We start from the raw sequence: 20,265 nt of genomic DNA, 5'->3' as shown, positions 1-20,265 counted from the left end.
GGCTGAGACAGGAGATATTATAATGGGGAATAAGGAAATGGCAGAGGCATTAAACAAATATTTTGGCCCTGATTCTAGAATTGAGGCGGGATGGCAGCTGGGGGGGGCGGGGGGTGAATGGGTTTGTGGGTAACCCGACTAATAAAATATGTCCGTTTCACAAGCGATCACAAGTGAATTGGTGCCACTTAACGTGGCTTCCGGGTTTGCCGTCTGAAAGCTGCACGGTGGGCGGACTGCGCACCCGCATGACAGGCTGTCAGCTGGAGCGGCTGCATTTAAAGGGCCATTGCTCCAAAGGCTTTTGCTGCAGGAAAGACCAGAAAACACACAATATAGAGCAGCACAGGGGCAGGGCTGCTCTGAGATTTAGTGATTCACTGCAGCAGCTACAGAACGGGGTGAGGAGGAGGGAAGCCTTTTACGCCGCGGACAGGAAGATGTGCCCTGCCTCTGCCACCAAGAAGGCCTGGCTCGAGGTGGCAGATGAGATCACCAGCAGCAGCAACATCTCCCGCACCTGGATCCAGTGCAGGAAGCGTTTCAATGACCTAACTAGGTCAGCAAAGTGAGTACACTTATTAATTCTCCTGCATTTCATGTTCCACATCACCCCCCCCCCCCCCCACCACCCCTAGCTCATTCTGCACTGCCAAGACTACTCTATCACATCACTCCCCACACCCACTTAAGACTCATCCTCAACTTACCTGCACTCCCTCAGCACTTCCTCACCTCCCCATTGGTCACCCCACCACTACCACTCACCCCAATCCTCATCCAATGTCATGGCTCTGTCTCAAACTCACCCTCTGATGCATCTCTTTCATGGTCAGCCGCACCCAAACCAATGCATTCATCGGTTGTTCACTTCACCATCACCCACTCCCATGTCTGTTCTTTGTCCCCTTCTAGGAGAAGAGAGTGCAAAATACACGCGAGAGGGTGAGGACTGGAGTGGGGGCCGCAACAACTAGTGGTCCTCACAGACGTGGAGCAGGAGGCGCTGGAGATCAGTAGCACCCTCGAGTGCCTGTCCGTCGGGGACGCCGAGATCGGCACCCCACAAACGTCTCGTAACACAACTTTAACATTCATCACACACAACATGAATTGATGTTAACAATGATTGCCATGTTCAACACCTCAGTATGCTCATCGCAACATGACACATCTGTGATGATGCTTAATATTGCCTTCTGTTCTTTTTCAGGCCGTTCAATGACCACAGTGAAGGGAGAGGGTGATTCCTCAGAGGACCAGCCAGCATCTGAGGGTGCACCGTCACATCTTAGCGAGCCATCCACCAGAGCAGATACTCACACCTCGGTGGATCCAAGTAGTCAGTTAGTTGGGTTGGCACCTAATGAGTCACCACAAACAAGTGAGCACGAGCAGACACTGGTGGCAGGGGCAGCTATAGAGAGTCCGTGTTGGTGGGAGCACTCCTCCCCAGGCTCTGCTTAGCTGTGCACATATGTTGAACCCCGGGGACCATCCTTTAAAAGGAGAATGATCGAGGGACAGCAGCACATTTGCGAGGTGCTGGAACAGGTGCCACGCACACTCTCCACAATAGCGCAGAGGATGGAGGAGTCCAACTCCTGCATGAGTGGAATGATGGCACAGGTACATGAGGGAATCTTTGAGATAGTGTCGCAGGGACGTGAGCAACTGTCTGAGATAGTGTCGCAGGTAAGTGCGGGAATGTCTGCGATGGAGAGAAGGCCAGCCTACATTGAGCTTCAAGCATGGCTCACAAATGAGTCCATTCAGGCCCTAACAACAATTGTTCGTACTCAGGGTGAACAACATCCTGCTGCCTTAAACAGGCAGACAGATACTTTACAACTGGGCTTCCAAGGCATCATACATGTCTTCCAAACTGTTGTCCAGCAGGGTGGTAGGAGTGATGTGGGCCTGGTCCAGGAGAGGGACGATGGCGAAAGGGGACATGGAAATGGGGACGCCACTCAAAGCGCTCCCACCTCTCACCCGTTGCCCCCCTCTCAACCAGTACCCGCAATGCTGTCTCCTCTCCAGGTGGCCCTGCACAGGTGCAGGGGGAGCAGTCTTTGGAAAGGCCCTCGCAGGCTCCAAAACCCTGAGGGCATAGGCTGAAAGCATCTAAGCAGTCAGGGCATGAACATGAGCAACCTGCCACTACCTCTGCTGCAGCCATAGGGGATGCACCACGTAGAAGCGGTAGAAAGAAGAAGCCTAAGGATTTGTGAACACGAAGGGTATGCTCAAGGGTGTTTTTCATTTCTATTTGTTTTTTGTTAAAATCACATTAAGTGATATCATTCTCAGCACTACTGCCACGTCTTGCCTATTCTTGACTGGCTTTTGTGATAGGGCCCTTTCATGAGCTTCACCATGAACGGCGACACTTGGTGCCACCCATTGGGTATATGTGTAATTGCAGGACTGTTTTGTGCAGGGAGGGGTGGGGGGTGCTGGTGTGGGCACTGTTCTTTCTAGGTGGTGTGAGGACTGGACTTTTCACACTTTCTGATGGTAGCACTATAGCATGCTCAATTGTAGACCTTGTGGCGATGTGGCTGTCATTACATCAACGCTGTTGCCCGGTGACGGGGTTCCTCAGAGGTGTCATGAGCCATGTGCGCAGGGGGAATCCCTTGTCCCCGGGGAGCCAGCCCTTAAGGGTGTTCGGTGCATGGAAGAGGGGCGGGCTATTGGATTCCCTCAGAATGAAGGAATTGTAGCAACTGCCAGGGTACCTGGCGCACACGTGAAGGAATCTTTTGCGGTGGTCACAAATGAGCTGAGTGATGATGGAGTGATAACCCTTTCCGTTGATGAACCTCATGTGGAGGTGCTTGGATTGCCATATGGGTGCGATCGATTGCACTCTGCACCCGTGGGAAGCCAGCCAAAGAGTGGAATCTCACTGCCCTCTACGTCTGGCTGAGGTCGTCCATGGGGAGGTTGACGTACTGCGAGGCTCTGCGAAACAAGCCGTTGCTCGTCCTTGGATGTAGTGGTGAATGCAGCCATGGCACCCCCCCATCCTGTTGGTGTCAGTTTGAGGGGGGTTCAAAAAGTTGGTGAATATATGTGAACAGAAGAATTCTGAGTGGAAACTAAGAATTTTCAGTAAAAACACAAAGATCTCCCAGCCAAAAATTTGTCTGAAAGAACAGAGTGCCCTGCTGCAATAACTTACCTTTTATCCCTGTCTGTCAAACAAGCATTTCAATGTCCAACTGGCTGCTGGCTGAAACACATCTCTTGCAACATGGAGTGTTTCCCACAGCACAGAAAACACGCTGAGGATGTTTGAAAATCGGACCCCTGCCTCAGTGTGCACAAAATGAAGTACTTCAAGTACTTCAACTATCTAAACAACTCTCTAAATAACTCTCTTAAGTATCATCCCGCCGGCTTTAATTGCTGGTGGGACTTCCGCATTCGTGAGACACGCATGCACCCAGACGCGTCAGTGGGAAACCCAGAAGTCTGTGGGTTGGAGCCGGGTTCCGAACCCGCTCGGGGTTTCCCCGATTTTCAGAGCCCCCCCACCCCCTACGCACCCGCTACTTCATTCTAAAATCAGGACCTTTGTATCTGTCTTCACAGTAGAAGACACAAAACGTTTACCAGAAATAGTGGGGAACCAAGGGGCTAATGAGATTGAGGAACTTAAAGTAACTATTATCAGTAGAGAAAAGGTACTTGAGAAACTAATGGGACTAAAAGCCAATAAATTGCCTGGACCTGATGGCCTACATCCTGGGGTCCTAAAAGAGGTGGCTGCAGAGATAATGGATGCATTGGTATGATCTTCCAAAATTCCTTAGATTCTAGAATGGTCCCAGCGGATTGGAAGGTACCAAATGTAACCCTGCTATTCAAGAAAGGAGGGAGAGAGAAAACAGGGAACTACAGGCCAGTTAGCCTGACATCAGTCGTCGGGAAAATGCTGGAATCCATTATTAAGGAGGTGGTAACAGGGCACTTAGAAAATCATAATATGATTAAGCACAGTCAACATGGTTTATGAAAGGGAAATAGTGTTTCACAAATTTATTAGAATTTTTTGAGTATGCAACTAGTAGGGTAGATAAAGGCGAACCAGTGGATGTAGTATATTTGGATTTTCATAAAGCATTCGATAAGGTGCCACATAAAAGGTTGTTACACAAGATAAGGGCTCATGGGGTTGGGGGTAATATATTAACATGGATAGAGGGTTGGTTAAATGACAAAAAACAGAGTGCAGGGATAAATGGGTCATTTTCAGGTTGGTAGACTATAACTAATAGGGTACCTCAAGGATCGGTGCTCGGGCCTCAGCTATTTACAATCTATATTAATGACTCAGATGAAGGGACCTAATGTAATGTATCCAAGTTTGCTGATGATACAGAGGTAGGTGGGAAAGTAAACTGTGAGGAAGACACAAAGAGTCTGCAAAGGGATACAGACAGGTTAAGTGAGTGGGCAAGAAGGTGGCAGATGGAGTATAATGTGGGGAAATGTGAGGTTATTCACTTTGGTAGGAAGAATAGAAAAACAGAATATTTTTTAAATGGTGAGAAACTATTAAATGTTGGTGTCCAGAGAGACTTGCGTGTCCTCGTACAAGAAACACAAAAAATTAGCATGCAGGTACAGCAGGCAATTAGGAAAGCAAATGGCATGCTGGCCTTTATTGCAAGGGGGTTGGAATATAAGAGTAAGGAAGTCTTACTACAATTATACAAAGCTTTGGTGAGACCACACCTGGAGTACTGTGTACAGTTTTGATCTCCTTAGCGAATACTTACGTTAGAGGCTGTGCAACGAAGGTTCACTAGATTAATTCCTGGGATGAGAGGGTTGTCCTATGAGGAGAGGTTGAATAGAATGGGCCTGTACTCTCTGGAGTTTGGAAGAATGAGAGGTGATCTCATTGAAACATATAAGATTCTGAGGGGGCTTGACAGGGTAGATGCTGAGAGGTTGTTTCCCCTGGCTGGAGATTCTAGAACTAGGGGGCATATTCACAGGATAAGGGGTCGGCCATTTAAGACTGAGATGAGGAGGAATTTCTTCACTCAGAGGGTTGTGAATCTTTGGAATTCTCTACCCCAGAGGGCTGTAGATGCTGAGTTGTTGAGTATATTCAAGGCTGAGATAGATAGATTTTTGGACTCGAGGGGAATCAAGGGATATGGGGATCGGGCAGGAAAGTGGAGTTGAGGTTGAAGATCAGCCATGACCTGATTGAATGGCAGAGCAGGCTCAAGGGGCCATACGGCCTACTTCTGCTTCTATTTCTTATGTTCGTTTGTTCTGATGTAATTGGCAAAAGAGCCGGAAGTGAGATGAGGAGAATTTTTTTTACCCAGTGAGTTATGATCTGGAATGCACTGCCTGAAAGGGTAGTTGAAGCCGATTCAACAGTAACTTTCAAAAGGGAATTGGATAAATACTTGAAGGGCAGAAAATTGCAGGGCTATGGAAAAAAGCAGGGGAGTGGGATTAATTGGCATAGGCATGATGGGCCGAATGGCCTCCATCTGTGCAATAGGATTCTATGATTCTAGTTTTGAGGAGTAGGATAGCTGAAATTAGTTTTGGGCTATCTCCTGTATGTATTCACTTTTTACAATGATACAATAGCTTACCCTATGATATATTTACATTTTCAGTGGAGTCAACATCAAGAAGCCCATATTACCCAGTGCCGCAGATTATATAACCGTAGAGCCTTTACCTCGGGCAGGTAAGATAATTGTAAATTCATGACAAGTAAATTGAAGTTTTGGTGTATCAGAGGGATTATGAGTAATCAGAATGGTAGAGTAAATCCTCGCTGTAAATGCTCAGGAATTTGCGGCTTTTTCAAATAAAGTGTAATTTAATGTCCCATTTAGCTATTTACTGAAGTAGATCAACATTTTGGGTACAAGCTTATTTAGAGCAAGTAGGGCTTATGCAAGGAAATTGTATTGTTTTGTGAATTTGTGGTATCAAGAAACAGCTGAGTGCACTGGATACGGCAAAGACTATGGGCCCCGACAACATCCGTAAGAACATAAGAACATAAGAAATAGGAGCAGGAGTAGGCCAATCGGCCCCTCGAGCCAGCTCCGCCATTCAATAAGATCATGGCTGATCTGATCCTAACCTCAAATCTAAATTCATGTCCAATTTCCTGCCCGCTCCCTGTAACCCCTAATTCCCTTTACTTCGAGGAAACTGTCTATTTCTGTTTTAAATTTATTTAATGATGTAGCTTCCACAGCTTCCTGGGGCAGCAAATTCCACAGACCCACCACCCTCTGAGTGAAGAAGTTTCTCCTCATCTCAGTTTTGAAAGAGCAGCCCCTTATTCTAAGATTATGCCCCCCTAGTTCTAGTTTCACCCATCCTTGGGAACATCCTCACCGCATCCACCCGATCAAGCCCCTTCACAATCTTATATGTTTCAATAAGATCGCCTCTCATTCTTCTGAACTCTAATGAGTAGAGTCCCAATCTACTCAACCTCTCCTCATATGTCCGCCCCCTCATCCCCGGGATTAACCGAGTGAACCTTCTTTGTACTGCCTCGAGAGCAAGTATGTCTTTTCTTAAGTATGGAGACCAAAACTGTATGCAGTATTCCAGGTGCGGTCTCACCAATACCTTATATAACTGCAGCAATACCTCCCTGTTTTTATATTCTATCCCCCTAGCAATAAAAGCCAACATTCCGTTGGCCTTTTTGATCCCGGCTGTAGTGCTGAAGACTTATGCTCCAGAACTAGCTGCGCCTCCAGCCAAGCTGTTCCAGTACAGCTACAACACTGGCACCTACCCAACAATGTGGAAAATTGCCCAGGTATGTCCTGTCCACAAAAAGCAGGACAAATCCAATCCGGCCAATTACTGCCCCATCACTCGACTCTCAATCATCAGCAAACTGATGGAAGGTGTCGTTGACAGTGCTATCAAGTGGCACTTACTCACCTATAACCTGCTTACCAATGCTCAGTTTGGGTTCCGCCAGGACCACTCGGCTCCAGACCTCATTGATCCAAACATGGGCAAGAGAGCTGAATTCCAAAGGTGAGGTGAGAATGACTGCCCTTGACATCAAGGCAGCATTTGACCGAGTGTGGCACCAAGGAGCCACACTCGGTCAAATTGAAGTCAATGGGAATCAGGGGGAAAATTCTCCAGTGGCTGGAGTCATACCTAGCACAAAGGAAGATGGTAGTGGTTGTTGGAGGCCAATCATCTCAGCCCCAGGACATTACTGCAGGATTTCCTCAGGGCAGAGTCCTAGGCCCAAGCATCTTCAGCTGTTTTATCAATGACCTTCCCTCCATCATAAGGTCAGAAATGGGGGTGTTCGCTGATGATTGCACAGTGTTCAGTACCATTCACAACCCCTCAGATAATGAAGCAGTCATGCAGCAAGACCTGGACAACATCCAGGCTTGGGCTGATAATTGACAAGTAACATTCAAGCCATACAAGTGCCAGGCAATGACCATCTCCAACAAGAAAGAGTCTAACCACCTCCCCTTGACATTCAACGGCATTACCATTGCCGAATCCCTCACCATCAACATCCTGGGGGTCACCATTGACCAGAAACTTAACTGGACCAGCCAAGTAAATACTGTGGCTACAAAAGCAGGTCAGAGGCTGGGTATTCTGCGGCGAGTGACTCACCTCCTGACTCCCCAAAGCCTTTCCACATCTACAAGGCACAAGTCAGGAGTGTGATGGAATACTCTCCACTTGTCTGGATGAGTGCAGCTCCAACAACACTCAAGAAGCTCGACACCATTCAGGACAATGCAACCCGCTGGATTGGCACCCCATCCACCACCCTAAACATTCACTCCCTTCCCCAACAGCGCACCGTGGCTGCAGTGTGTACCATCTACAGGATGGACTGCAGCAACTCACCAAGGCTTCTTCGATAGCACCTCCCAAACTCGCGATCTCTACCACCTAGAAGGACAAGGGCAGCAGGCACATGGGAACAACACCACCTACACGTTCCCCTCCAAGTCACACACCATCCCGACTTGGAAATATTTCGCCGTTCCTTCATCATCGCTGGGTCAAAATCCTGGAACTCCCTACCTAACAGCACTGTGGGAACCTTCACCACACGGCCTGCAGCAGTTCAAGAAAGCGGCTCACCACCACCTTCTCAAGGGCAATTAGGGATGGGCAATAAATGTTGGCCTTGCCAGCGACGCCCACATCCCATGAACAAATAAAAAAAATCACATATGTTTAATACTGATCCAAAATTTTGTACATATTGTATCTATTACTGTACAAGCCATTCAATGTCATGCATAGAAACATAGAAACATAGAAAATAGGAGCAGGAGTAGGCCATTCAGCCCTTTGAGCCTGCTCCACCGTTCAATATGATCATGGTTGATCCTCTATCTCAATACCATATTCCCGTTCACTACCCATACTCCTTGATGCCTTTTGTGTCTAGAAATCTATCTGGCTCCTTCTTAAATATATTCAGTGACTTGGCCTCCACAGCCTTCTGTGGTAGAGAATTCCACAGGTTCACCACCCTCTGAGTGAAGAAATCTCTCCTCATCTCATCCCAATTGTCCTACCCCATATCCTGAGACTGTGACCCCTCGTTCTGGACCCCCAGCCAGGGGAAATATCCTCCCTGCATCCAGTCTGTCTAGCCCTGTCAGAATTTTATATGTTTCAATGAGATCCCCTCTCATTCTTCTAAACTTGAGTGAATACAGGCCTAGTCGACCCAATCTCTCCTCATACGACAGTCCTGCCATCCCAGGGATCAGTCTGGTAAACCTTCGCTGCACTCCCTCTATGGCAAATATATCCTTTCTTAGGTAAGGAGACCAAAACTGCACACAATACTCCAGGTGTGGTCTTACCAAGGCCCTGTATAACTGCAGTAAGACATTCTTGTTCCTGTACTCAAATCCTCTTGCAATGAAGGCCAACATACCATTTGCCTTCCTAACTGCTTGCTGCACCTGCATGTTTGCTTTCAGTGACTGGTGTACAAGGACACCCAGGTCCCTCTGTACATCAACATTCCCCAATCTATCATCATTTAAATAATACTCTGCCTTTCTGTTTTTCTTTCCCAAGTGGATAACTTCACATTTATCCACATTAAACTGCATCTGCCATGTATTTGCCCACTCACTCAATTTGTCTAAATCGCCTTGAAGCCTCTTTGCATCCTCCTCACAACTCATGATCCCACCTAGTTTTGTGTCGTCAGCAAACTTGGAACCTATGCATAATACTGGAGACTTGGTTGTTATGGTATATTTTAACTACCTTAATTTGTGGTTTGAAAATATGATTTAAAACAAACCCCTTTTCCTCAATACAGTCTGAGATATGACATTTCATTCTGTGTTTAGATTTGGAGCCACTGAACTTTCGCTCCAACTTCGGTGGGGGTGTAAAACGGGCGGTAGCAAATCAGCCGCCTATTAGACACCCAGCCTGAGCTTTCCTTCTATTGACTTCACCTAACCAGATCTCTATAGAAACAGCAGTGATGAATTCCAAGTATTGACTTCAATCAAAAGGAAAATTGGACCGGTCGTATAACTGGCAGTTGATCTGCTGCCTTCCGTTTTACACCCCTGCCAAAGTTCAAAGTTGAAAGTTCAGGCGGGGATCTTAGCAGGGACGAAGTATTCTGATAGGATGAACATCTACATCCACTTATTATTCATAATGTCAAGTTTCACAAATATATACTGCTGTTGGCCATGTTGAGGATAATTGGCTTGTGCTTTTGATGCAGAAATCCTGCTGAAGTAAATAGAGGATAAGTGTTGCTGATTGATAAACTTGGTACTAACCTCTGAATATTCATCAATTCAATAACATCAATGCAGCATTTGTGATAATACGTGGCTTGTCTGTCTATCTGCTTCCAGTGTGTTTCCTTTGAAATGAAAAAAGCAACAATGTTGCTCTCATATTTTGCTTAGTCTCTTCCACCCACCCCCCCCCCCCGACTTAGTATATCCAACATATAAACAAATGGTGTCCCAAAGAATACAGTTGTGCATTCTGAGTGTGGGAGGTCGGGGGGGGGGGGGGGTGGTGGGGGGCGGGCAGCGGAAGTGTGGGGAACTGGAATGACAGGTGAGCCTGGCCATGACAGTGCACATGTTATTGTTTAAATTGGATTACATGCTTAACACATTGCAAAAGGTTGCTAGATTATCTGAGATTACTGATGTGCACTGTTGCCTTTTTTAAAAAAAAACTCATTGATTAGAAGAACATTCAACTGAAATTTCAAGTTTTCTACCTAGAAAATTGCTCTTAAGTGATGTGAATGTTATGGTTTTTGGAAATGTAACGTGCGTTTCCTGCAGGATAGCAAATCCAAACTTTAAATTTCTAGTCGGATATTACAAAGAGTAATCAGAGAAATTAATGAAATTACATAAAGTTCCTAACCACATCTCTGAAGAAATGAATGTAAATCTGGTTTGGTGCAGAAATACTACTGCTATTTAGAAGATTATTGGGGGTAATTTTCACTTCGGGCACAGGCAAAAAGCTGGGGGTTATGCATCAGCCACCTGTTTTTGATGTCAATGGAAAGGGAAATCATCAGGTTGTATAATGGGGGGCCGATCCACTACCCCCTTTTTCTACCACAGTTGAAAGTGAAAATCGTCCCCACGGAGTCTGTTTCTGGAGAGCAGGTATGTAGGACATCAGCAAGACAGCATCAAAGTTTCTGCCAACAATCCCTCTGTGGTTCTGGGAGGGTGTTACATTGAAAATAAATTATGGACTGCAACTTCAGTTAGGTATTTAGCTAAACACTTGGAATCTGTTGCTGCTGTTGCTATTCAGATCTGGGTACGTGCATTCAGAATGCAGAACACAACTTTGGTGGTAACAGATAGCTGTGGTTACTCAAAAATAAATGGAAGGGAGACATTCCTGGGCTTTGGATTGAATACATAACCATCTGTGAGATATCCCATGAACAATTTATATTCTCTATATTCTATAGCAAGGATAACAGGTTGGCAGCAACTTTCCTGGTCTCTATTCTTAGGGGGAGTAGGGTAGACTTGGACTAGAAACTATTCCAAAGAAACCAGCAGTTAGGAGTCAGGGTGAGGTGCTACTTTAAAGTTTTATTTCCTCGTTTCCTTCATCTTTTCTGGAGAAAGTAAAACATTTTAGTTGACAGTCATATATACAAGAGGCTGTACTTAATGGGACATGACTATATGGTCCACATAATGTCTTATGTAGCGGCTCTACTACCACTCAGCTAAGACGAGCTATTTTGTAGGATTTAAACCCCTACTTTCAGGATTATAATTTAATCCAATCCAAGGACTGGTTTGTGACAACACAAGACCACCACGGTACTGGTTTTATGGTTAAAGGCAAAACAGATTTATTAAGCACATCACAATTAATACAAAGAATGTGATATTTAACAAAGAGAAATAGTCACAGTCTGTTCCTTGAAACCTTGGAAGTATCCCTCCAAGTGACTGCGGTGTGGTCTCTCTCTCTCTCTCTCTCTTGCTGTGTTCTGTTTTCTGAAGAGTTCTTCTCTTCCTTGCCAAAATCTTGCGTGCCTTCCTCAGCTTTTGAGGTCTCTTCTTATACCCTTTTTTTTAGTTTATGTGGCAGTTCACAATCACATTCACATCTCTCAGCCTTACCATTAATCATGTGTCTCACCCTTTAGAAGTTACATTCCAAGCAACTCCTGGTACCATCTGTGCCTTGTTGTTACAGACTTAACGGTACCTTATCTTAGAATTTGCATTGCCAGCCTTCACAGCACCATTTTTTATAAACAAACTTCTATTCACTAGCTTGCGGGACTCGAGATAGAGCCTGTGTGACTCCTTGATTTATTTCACTTTCAGTCCCTTTATCTACATGTCTTTAGACACTATGCTATTACAGCCCTCAGCGCCTGTGATTTTCTCCAAGGTCTGTTAGTTCCCACTTGAATGCTGTCAGCATTCTGTTAGTTTTAATTGCAAACTTGACTATAATAACCATCATGCATCCTTCTCGGCCCACCAGCATTTTCTTATTGAATACACGTTACATGGTTCATACTATATTAATACACAGTACAGTCTACACTTATAGATACATAGATTCATAATACATTTCATTCTACTTCTACTGTTGTGATGATTTTACTAAATTATATCTGTCATTGGGTTAATTCTTACAATCTCAGCATGAGCAAATGTGGGACCTCCACACCTAGATAGCTCAGCGCCACACCAGGTGGTGGATTTACCCATAGGCACAACATTTTTCATAAAACTGCATGGATTATTTTTTGCTTTCTGTATGTGTACACTCTGTGGTAACAGCTAATGGTCCTGCTGGGATTTGTCATTGCCATGGAAACTTTGATTAGCCAATTAAAAATATATTGATAACCTAAGGAATAATGCATCATGATTCTTGTATCTTGGTTCTTTTTATTTTCAGCCAAAGTTCTTGGAGAATGTGTCCGGGGAAAGCCTATGTTATCACCATCTGGCTATTATTATAAGGATCAGTGGATGTCAATGACCTGCAATATTCGCCGCTTTGACACTCCTGCAAGAATTATAAACTGCCTTCGAAGAAAAACAGTTGATCTGTTTGGAGATTCTACCATACGTCAGTGGTTTGAATATTTGACTCAATTTGTTCCAGGTTAGGTTGGTTAGTCAGTCTATCTATCTATCTATCTATCTATCTACCTATAGCTATCATCTTGCTTATAGCATGGATCACAGATTAAATGCATATGTGACACTTGAAATTTCTCTGTTATGCTTTTATAGTTGGCTCAGGTACAAACCTGAACCAAGAAAAACAGTTAGAAAACTACTGGTGAGAAACTTCTAAGGAATAATGAAAACAACCAATCTTAAATGGCTTATCAGGAGAACCCACCAATAAAAAAAGTGAAGGTGAACCAATCAAATAAATCCAAATACTTTTAGAAAATTGTTTTGGTCTGCCATTTTACCCCCTTAATCTACTGACTAAAGGCCCAAAAATAACATTTTAAATAGAAAAGAATACATATTACAAAATAACATGATTTAAACTTAACTATAACATTGTCTTCTGTCTTTGAGTACTTTTTATTAATGCTTTTATTTGAAGGTCTCGGCCTCTCTTGAAAGTTCTGAGCTTGGACTTAATGTGGTAGATTTTCTTGCCCCTTGTCCTGAGGGAGTGATCATTTCCCCGGGTGCAGAGAGCAGGAACATTGGGCGGTTTTGACAGGTCTCTGGCCCTTCTAATTGCCCCAGGATTTCCAGTGCTTATCTGATGAGAGGAGCTGGGCCTATGCCTGCAGTAATGCACACCAGCGATGGGCCTGCTAATGAAGTGGGAGCTGGGATTCCCAGCCTCACACTTCACTTTGCCGGAGGAACGTCCAAGATGAAGGTGAGGTCTGCCTCTGGACCCCACTGATCGAAAGGGGTCCCAGGGGAAGGCCAAAGACAGGCAGGTAAGTTTCACTTCTTAAGTGTTTGTAAACCCCATGATGTTATGTTGCTTTTGGTGCCTCCAACAGCAGCAAGAAAGCCCCGATCTTGGAACCTGATGCACAGCTGCAGGCCTGAGTTGCAGACCTGGGTAGAGGTGCCCCCGGGTCATGTCACTGGCTCAGGACTGTAAATACTGGCAGTCCTGGTCCTGGACAGGAGCATTGCACTTCAAGGATTACAGATTTCAAAGAATAATGGACAGAATTGTGGAGTTCAACCATGAGAGAATCAGCAAAAATCTAGAATACCATCTGATAAAAATACAACTTGACTTATTCAGTCTCATAGAGTCATAGAGTCATAGAGTTATACAGCACGGATAGAGGCCCTTCGGCCCATCGTGTCCGCGCCGGCCATCAAGCCCTGTCTACTCTAATCCCATATTCCAGCATTTGGTCCGTAGCCTTGTATGCTATGGCATTTCAAGTGCTCATCCAAATGCTTCTTGAATGTTGTGAGGGTTCCTGCCTCCACAACCCTTTCAGGCAGTGAGTTCCAGACTCCAACCACCCTCTGGGTGAAAAAGTTCTTTCTCAAATCCCCTCTAAACCTCCCGCCTTTTACCATGAATCTATGTCCCCTTGTTATAGAACCCTCAACGAAGGGAAAAAGCTCCTTAGTATCCATCCTATCTGTGCCCCTCAGAATTTTGTACACCTCAATCATGTCCCCCCTCAGCCTCCTCTGCTCCAAGGAAAACAAACCCAATCTTCCCAGTCTCTCTTCATAGCTGAAGCGCTCCAGCCCTGGTAACATCCTGGTGAATCTCCTCTGCACCCTCTCCAAAGCGATCACATCCTTCCTGTAGTGTGGCGACCAGAACTGCACACAGTACTCCAGCTGTGGCCTAACCAGTGTTTTATACAGCTCCATCATAACCTCCTTGCTCTTATATTCTATGCCTCGGCTAATAAAGGCAAGTATCCCATATGCCTTCTTTACCACCTTATCTACCTGTTCCGCCGCCTTCAGGGATCTGTGAACTTGCACACCAAGATCCCTCTGACCCTCTGTCTTGCCTAGGGTCCTCCCATTCATTGTGTATTCCCTTGCCTTGTTAATCCCTCCAAAGTGCATCACCTCGCACTTTTCCGGGTTAAATTCCATTTGCCACTGTTCCGCCCATCTGACCAACCCATCTATATCGTCCTGCAGACTGAGGCTATCCTCCTCGCTATTTACCACCCTACCAATCTTTGTATTATCAGCGAACTTACTGATCATACCTTTTACATTCATATCCAAGTCATTAATGTAGACCACAAACAGCAAGGGACCCAGCACCGATCCCTGTGGTACCCCACTGGCCACAGGCTTCCAGTCACAAAAACAACCTTCGACCATCACCCTCTGCCTTCTGCCACTAAGCCAGTTTTGTATCCAAAGTGCCAAGGCACCCTGGATTCCATGGGCTCGTACCTTCTTGACCAGTCTCCATGAATGGGTGACCATGATAATACGTTGGGCCGGAATTTGCTGAAAAATAACGGCGTGTGAACGACGGACACCATTATTAATGTGCAAATTGGCCAGCAACTTGTGGTGAGGAAGAGATACCCCGTGAATTGCGAATCGCGACAAGTTGCTGGCCGATTTGCGCCGCTCTGCCGTTAGCTTCGTTAAAACGGCATCTCGCTCTTAACCTCCCCATGAGTATCATGAAGTTTCTGCATTTGCACATTAATTGTCCATTAAACTCACCACAGAAAGTTAAGTCTAGTAATTAATAAGATAAGTACAATGTGATAATTGTTAATGACTGCCAATCAACCTCTCTTGCCCAGAAAGTGAACAATTAAAAGTGTGGAGTCTCATTCCTTCAGGTTATGAGTTGTTGGAGATTTTAAAAATGTCAAATTTAAAAGTTAATTTTTTTCTTCTTTTCCTTTCTGCCTCTTTTCTCTCTTTCTTTCCCTCTTTATTGCTTTCTGTACCTGATTTGACATTGAGAATACCCATTCTAATTCATCCTCCTTCTCAGTCCTTCCTGTTTATTTCTTAATCCTTATATCTCATTGGTTAGGGAGATATACTTTTGGTGCCGTCATTCACCAAGGTCCCAGATGCCCCGTTAGCCTTGTCGCACTTTTAGCAACTTACAGTACAAAAAGATTTTGAGCTGAAGGGTACAGGAAAAAATCTAATTAACTGGGCATGCAGTGAGATGCCCTGCTTCAGCAAATTCCAACCTAATGTGTGTTACATGGCATTACACTCCATTATATAACAGCACATCTTTCAAATTACCATAAGCAATATCAGATATCCACTGGTGTAAATACTTTCTGCAAACTTAAGTCCACCTTTTGTTTCTGTAGCACGTGCCATGACATATGTGTGTGTGTTTTTGTTTTTAACCCACCCCCCCCCACCTAATCTTCTTTCCTCTCATGTTGGGTTTGGTTCCAAAGTCATTGGCAACACTCCACTAGGCAGCCCAAGTATCATCCTTCCTGTGTTAGCGTAGATAGTGAGTGTTGACAAGCCAATCAATTGTGATTGGCATCACAACCAAACCCAATACTATCCTCGTACAACATCCTGTGCACATGAACTTCCCAGCGGCGGGGGGGGGGGGGTTATTGAATTGCAATTGGGCAGGTTTGTTTCATTTTGTCCTCCCCTCTGTAGCCCAAGGTACAGAGGCTAATTGTAGTACCCCATCTCTCTCCAGCTAAGATCAACTCATTTAACGAAAGCTGGAACCTAGAAAATTTCCTGATCCGAGTGACTCAGTACTCCACCAGGTGGTGCTGTTACTCATTGAAAAAATGGGGAGCAGTTACAAACAATTCTAACATTTGAGGCAAAAAGTTATGTTAAAGTTGTAAACTCTGTATCTCTGAGGCAGCCTCCCCACTGTTTCTCAGTCACAGTCTCAAGTTCCAGTCCCTGATCCCAATCTCCCTCCCAACGCCACAGCCCAAGTTTCTTTTCTTTTGACTGTATGTTTTGCAGTGGTTCCCACATGTCAGTAGCAGTTGGGGCAATTGCTCTGGACCCATTCCGACAGTGACAGAAAGATCTTCTGGTCTCAGCCCCAGGCCCTGGTCTTGATCCCTGCTCTGTCTCAGTCTGTGCATTGCCTCCCCTCCCAGCACAAGTTATCTCATTGATGTGTGTTGCTGCAGCTGTCAGGCCACCACCGTCTTGTCCTCTCCCCGAACGGTCCTCATATCAACATCTCACCCAGTCCATGTTGTCTGCTGCTTTGGTGTTTGTCCTGGGCTTTAAAAAAGGTTAAAGGTACAAAATAAATAAATCAGTAAAATGGCATATATGAGAGGTATCCAAAAAGGTGGGAGGCGCACAATAGAGGAAAAAGAGAAGACTTGCAGAATAGATGGAAGCAAACTAATATGATATAGGTGGTATACTCTTATTTGCCAGTTTGCCAGTCTGTGACAAGATTCCACTGCATGAATTATGTCTCTTAGCTCATCTATTTCACTGGCATGCTGCTAAATCTGTGGCTCCATTTTGGTGCTCTGCTGTTTGAAATGATTGTCCATCACCAGCATCTCCACATCACGTTTGAAATGATGTGCGCTTCCCAGTTTCATACCTGTTAACATCAGCAAAATTATGGCTAAGCATGTTAAATAATGTTACGCTTTCTTTTTAGGTCTCAAAATTTTTGATCTTGGCAATCCGCAAAAAGTTGGCCCTCTCTGTGCTCTGGACTTGGCAAACAACATCATGGTGAAATATCGTCCTCATGGCCCACCGATCCAATTCAACACCATTTGGAGCCAGCACTTACACTACATTGCAAATAAACTGGATGAAATTAAAGGAGGAAAAAACACAGTAATAGCCATCACCTTATGGGCCCATTTCACCACTTTTCCAGTAGAAGTTTATATCCGAAGGCTACAGAATATCCGGAGATCAATTCTACAGCTGTTAGGCAGGAGTCCGGATACAGTGGTTGTAATAAAGACGGCCAATGTCCGAGCACTTCCACAAGATGTCAGTCTGTACAACAGTGACTGGTATTCCTATCAGCTTGATTTAGTGCTGAGAAAGATGTTCACAGGTATCAACGTGGCATTTGTGGATGCATGGGAAATGACGATAGCACATTACCTGCCACATGACATACACCCCCAGCAAGTCATTATCAAGAATGAAATAGATGTGTTTCTTTCATATGTGTGCCCTTTTGAAAAGAGATAAATACTGTATTAGATCTGTTCTAAGCAGGTTTTGATTATCATGTGATTCAAAATCTAAACAATGCAATCAGAACTCTTAGGTTTGTGTAACTGCCTAAAATTAATGTGCATTCTTTAACATGGACACCAACTGTCTTTTTAAAACAAATTTTTGACTGATTCAAGAGTAGGAATAGACATTGTGGTCAGAAGGAGGGACAGAGAAAACAGGGAACTATAGGCCAGTTAGCCTGACGTCAGTAGTCGGGAAAATGCTAGAATCTATTGTTAAGGATGTAGTCACAGGGCACTTAGAAAATCATAATATAATTAGGCAGAGTCAACATGCTTTAATGAAAGGGAAATCGTGTTTGACAAATCTAGTAGATAAGGGGGAACCAGTGGATGTAGTATATTTAGATTTTCAAAAGGCATTCGTTAAGGCTCATGGGCTTGGGGGTGATATATTACCATGGATTGAGGATTGGTTAATGGACAGAAAACAGAGAGTAGGAATAAATGGGTCATTTTCAGGTTGGCATGTTGTAACTAGTGGGGTGCTGCAAGGATCGGTGCTTGGGCCTCAGCTGTTAACAATCTAAATCGGTGACTTGGACGAGGGGACCGAGTGTAATATATCCAAGTTTGCTGATGATACAAAGCTAGGTGGGAAAGTAAGCTGTGAGGAGGATGCAAAGAGTCTGCAAAGGGATACAGACAGGTAAGCGAGTGGGCAAGAAGTTGGCAGATGGAGTATAATGTGGGAAAATGTGAAATTATCCACTTTGGTAGGAAGAATAGAAAAGCAGAATATTTTTTAAAAGGTGAGAGATTAAGAAATGTTGGTAGTCAGAGAGATTTGGGTGTCCTTGTACACGAATCACAGAAAGTTAACATGCAGGTACAGCAAGCAATTTGGAAGGCAAATGGTACATTAGCATTTATTGCAAGGGGGTTGGAGTCTAAGAATAAGGGAGCCTTGCTGCAATTATATAGGGCTCTGGTGAGACCACACCTTGTGTACTGTGTACCGTTTTGGTCACCTTACCTAAGGAAGGATATACTTGCCTTAGAGGCGGCGCAACAAAGGTTCACTAGATTGATTCCCGGGATGAGAGGGTTGTCCTATGAGGAGAGATTGAGTAGAATGGGCCTTTATTCCCTGGAGTTTAGAAGAATGAGAGGTGATCTTATTGAAACATATAAAATTCTTAGAGTGCTTGACAGGGTAGATGCTGAGAGGCTGTTTCCCCTGGCTGGAGAGTCTAGAACGAGGGGTTATATTGTCAAGCTAAGAGAGTGGCCATTTAAAACTGAGATGAGGAAAAATTTCTTCATGCAGAGGGTTGTGAGTCTTTGGGATTCTCTACCCAGAATATACTCAGTTATTGAGTATATTCAGGTTTGAGAGCGATAGATTTTTGGACACTAAGGGAATCAAGAGATATGGGTATAGGGCAGGGAAGTGGAGTTGAGGTAGAAGATCAGCCATGATCTTATTGAATGGCGGAGCAGGCTCGAGGGACCATATGGTCTACTCCTGCTCCTATTTCTTATGTTCTTATGTTAAAAGTGCATTCATGGTGTGAAAATGTGTCCTGCTATTCTAAAATAATGAAAACTAAAATTAATTTTAAAAACTGCTTCTGTAAATAAATAGATTGGGATAATCCTGATCATAGCTACCATTTCTGCTTTGTTTCTGAGGTTGTGCATTGAAGCATGATAACTTTCAGCTCCTTTTAATATTGTGGGCAGGATAACAAGGGAAGTTGCCCTATGGCAGCTCACCTCTTCTGTGCATATACGGAAGAAGTGATCCACAATGGATAATGGGGCTACTTCACAAGGCTTGTTTTCCAACCTCCAGAGTCAACATTGTGACAAGGAGCTGAAAAAGATGATATCCACATAAAAAGCGAACAGATTGGCACGTAATGGCAGAAATTTCTGCATGTGACTGCAACTCCATTGCTGGAAATCTGAGACCTCAGAGCTGATGTGGAGGTGGTGTGGAGGAGTTGACAGCCACTTACACATTTTTTGAACCTGTTCTAAATTTTGAGTTTTTTGGACTGTGGAGGTGGTCAATTCCGTATTACTCTTGAGCCCAATCCACTTAATTGCATTTTTGGGCTCCCTGTTGAAGTTCCCCTGGACTCAAGCATTGGGTCATTGTCCTTCCTTCTGCAGCACGACACTGTCTCCCATCGCTCCAGTGCCAGATTGATTTGACTTTCCAATCTGCTGCGATAAACATGTCATTCTAAGAAATTCTTTTAGGTTTCTCAGGGTAAATTTGGTTCCCCTCTTTTAATTATGGTGCTTGTGATTTTGTTCGTGCTTTGTGGCATCTTGTGCAAAACATTGGGAAAAAAAGACTGAAGAGCACTCTGTATGTGACTACCTCCATGTACAGTCAGAGACGATGCCAAAAATGTGTGAGATAGTTTTTCTTTTTTTTGTTTTTCACTGTAAATATGTTTTCACAGAGCAATGTGGTCTGTAGAATTGTCCATTATTGTGATAAGCATATGATCTTCTCTCTCACCCTATTGAGT

At 44.5% G+C, this 20,265-nt stretch overlaps 1 protein-coding gene across 1 annotated transcript in view; it reads left to right on the top strand.

The window, feature by feature from the left end:
- The window catches only part of LOC137327366 (NXPE family member 3-like), a 32,545-nt gene extending 13,153 nt beyond the window's left edge, over positions 1-19,392 (top strand). Inside the window, exons 3-5 of the mRNA XM_067993088.1 lie at positions 5,661-5,734; positions 12,487-12,696; positions 17,173-19,392. Coding sequence (XP_067849189.1) covers positions 5,661-5,734; positions 12,487-12,696; positions 17,173-17,726 — 838 coding nt within the window. The 3' untranslated portion in view covers positions 17,727-19,392. The remainder of the gene's footprint in view (positions 1-5,660; positions 5,735-12,486; positions 12,697-17,172) is intronic.
- Positions 19,393-20,265: the final 873 nt, after the last annotated feature.

The sequence above is a fragment of the Heptranchias perlo genome, chromosome 11, assembly GCF_035084215.1.
Source record: "Heptranchias perlo isolate sHepPer1 chromosome 11, sHepPer1.hap1, whole genome shotgun sequence".
Taxonomy (NCBI): domain Eukaryota; kingdom Metazoa; phylum Chordata; class Chondrichthyes; order Hexanchiformes; family Hexanchidae; genus Heptranchias; species Heptranchias perlo.
The sequence above is the reverse complement of the archived record's forward strand: the minus strand, read 5'-3'. Positions and strand labels throughout refer to the sequence as shown.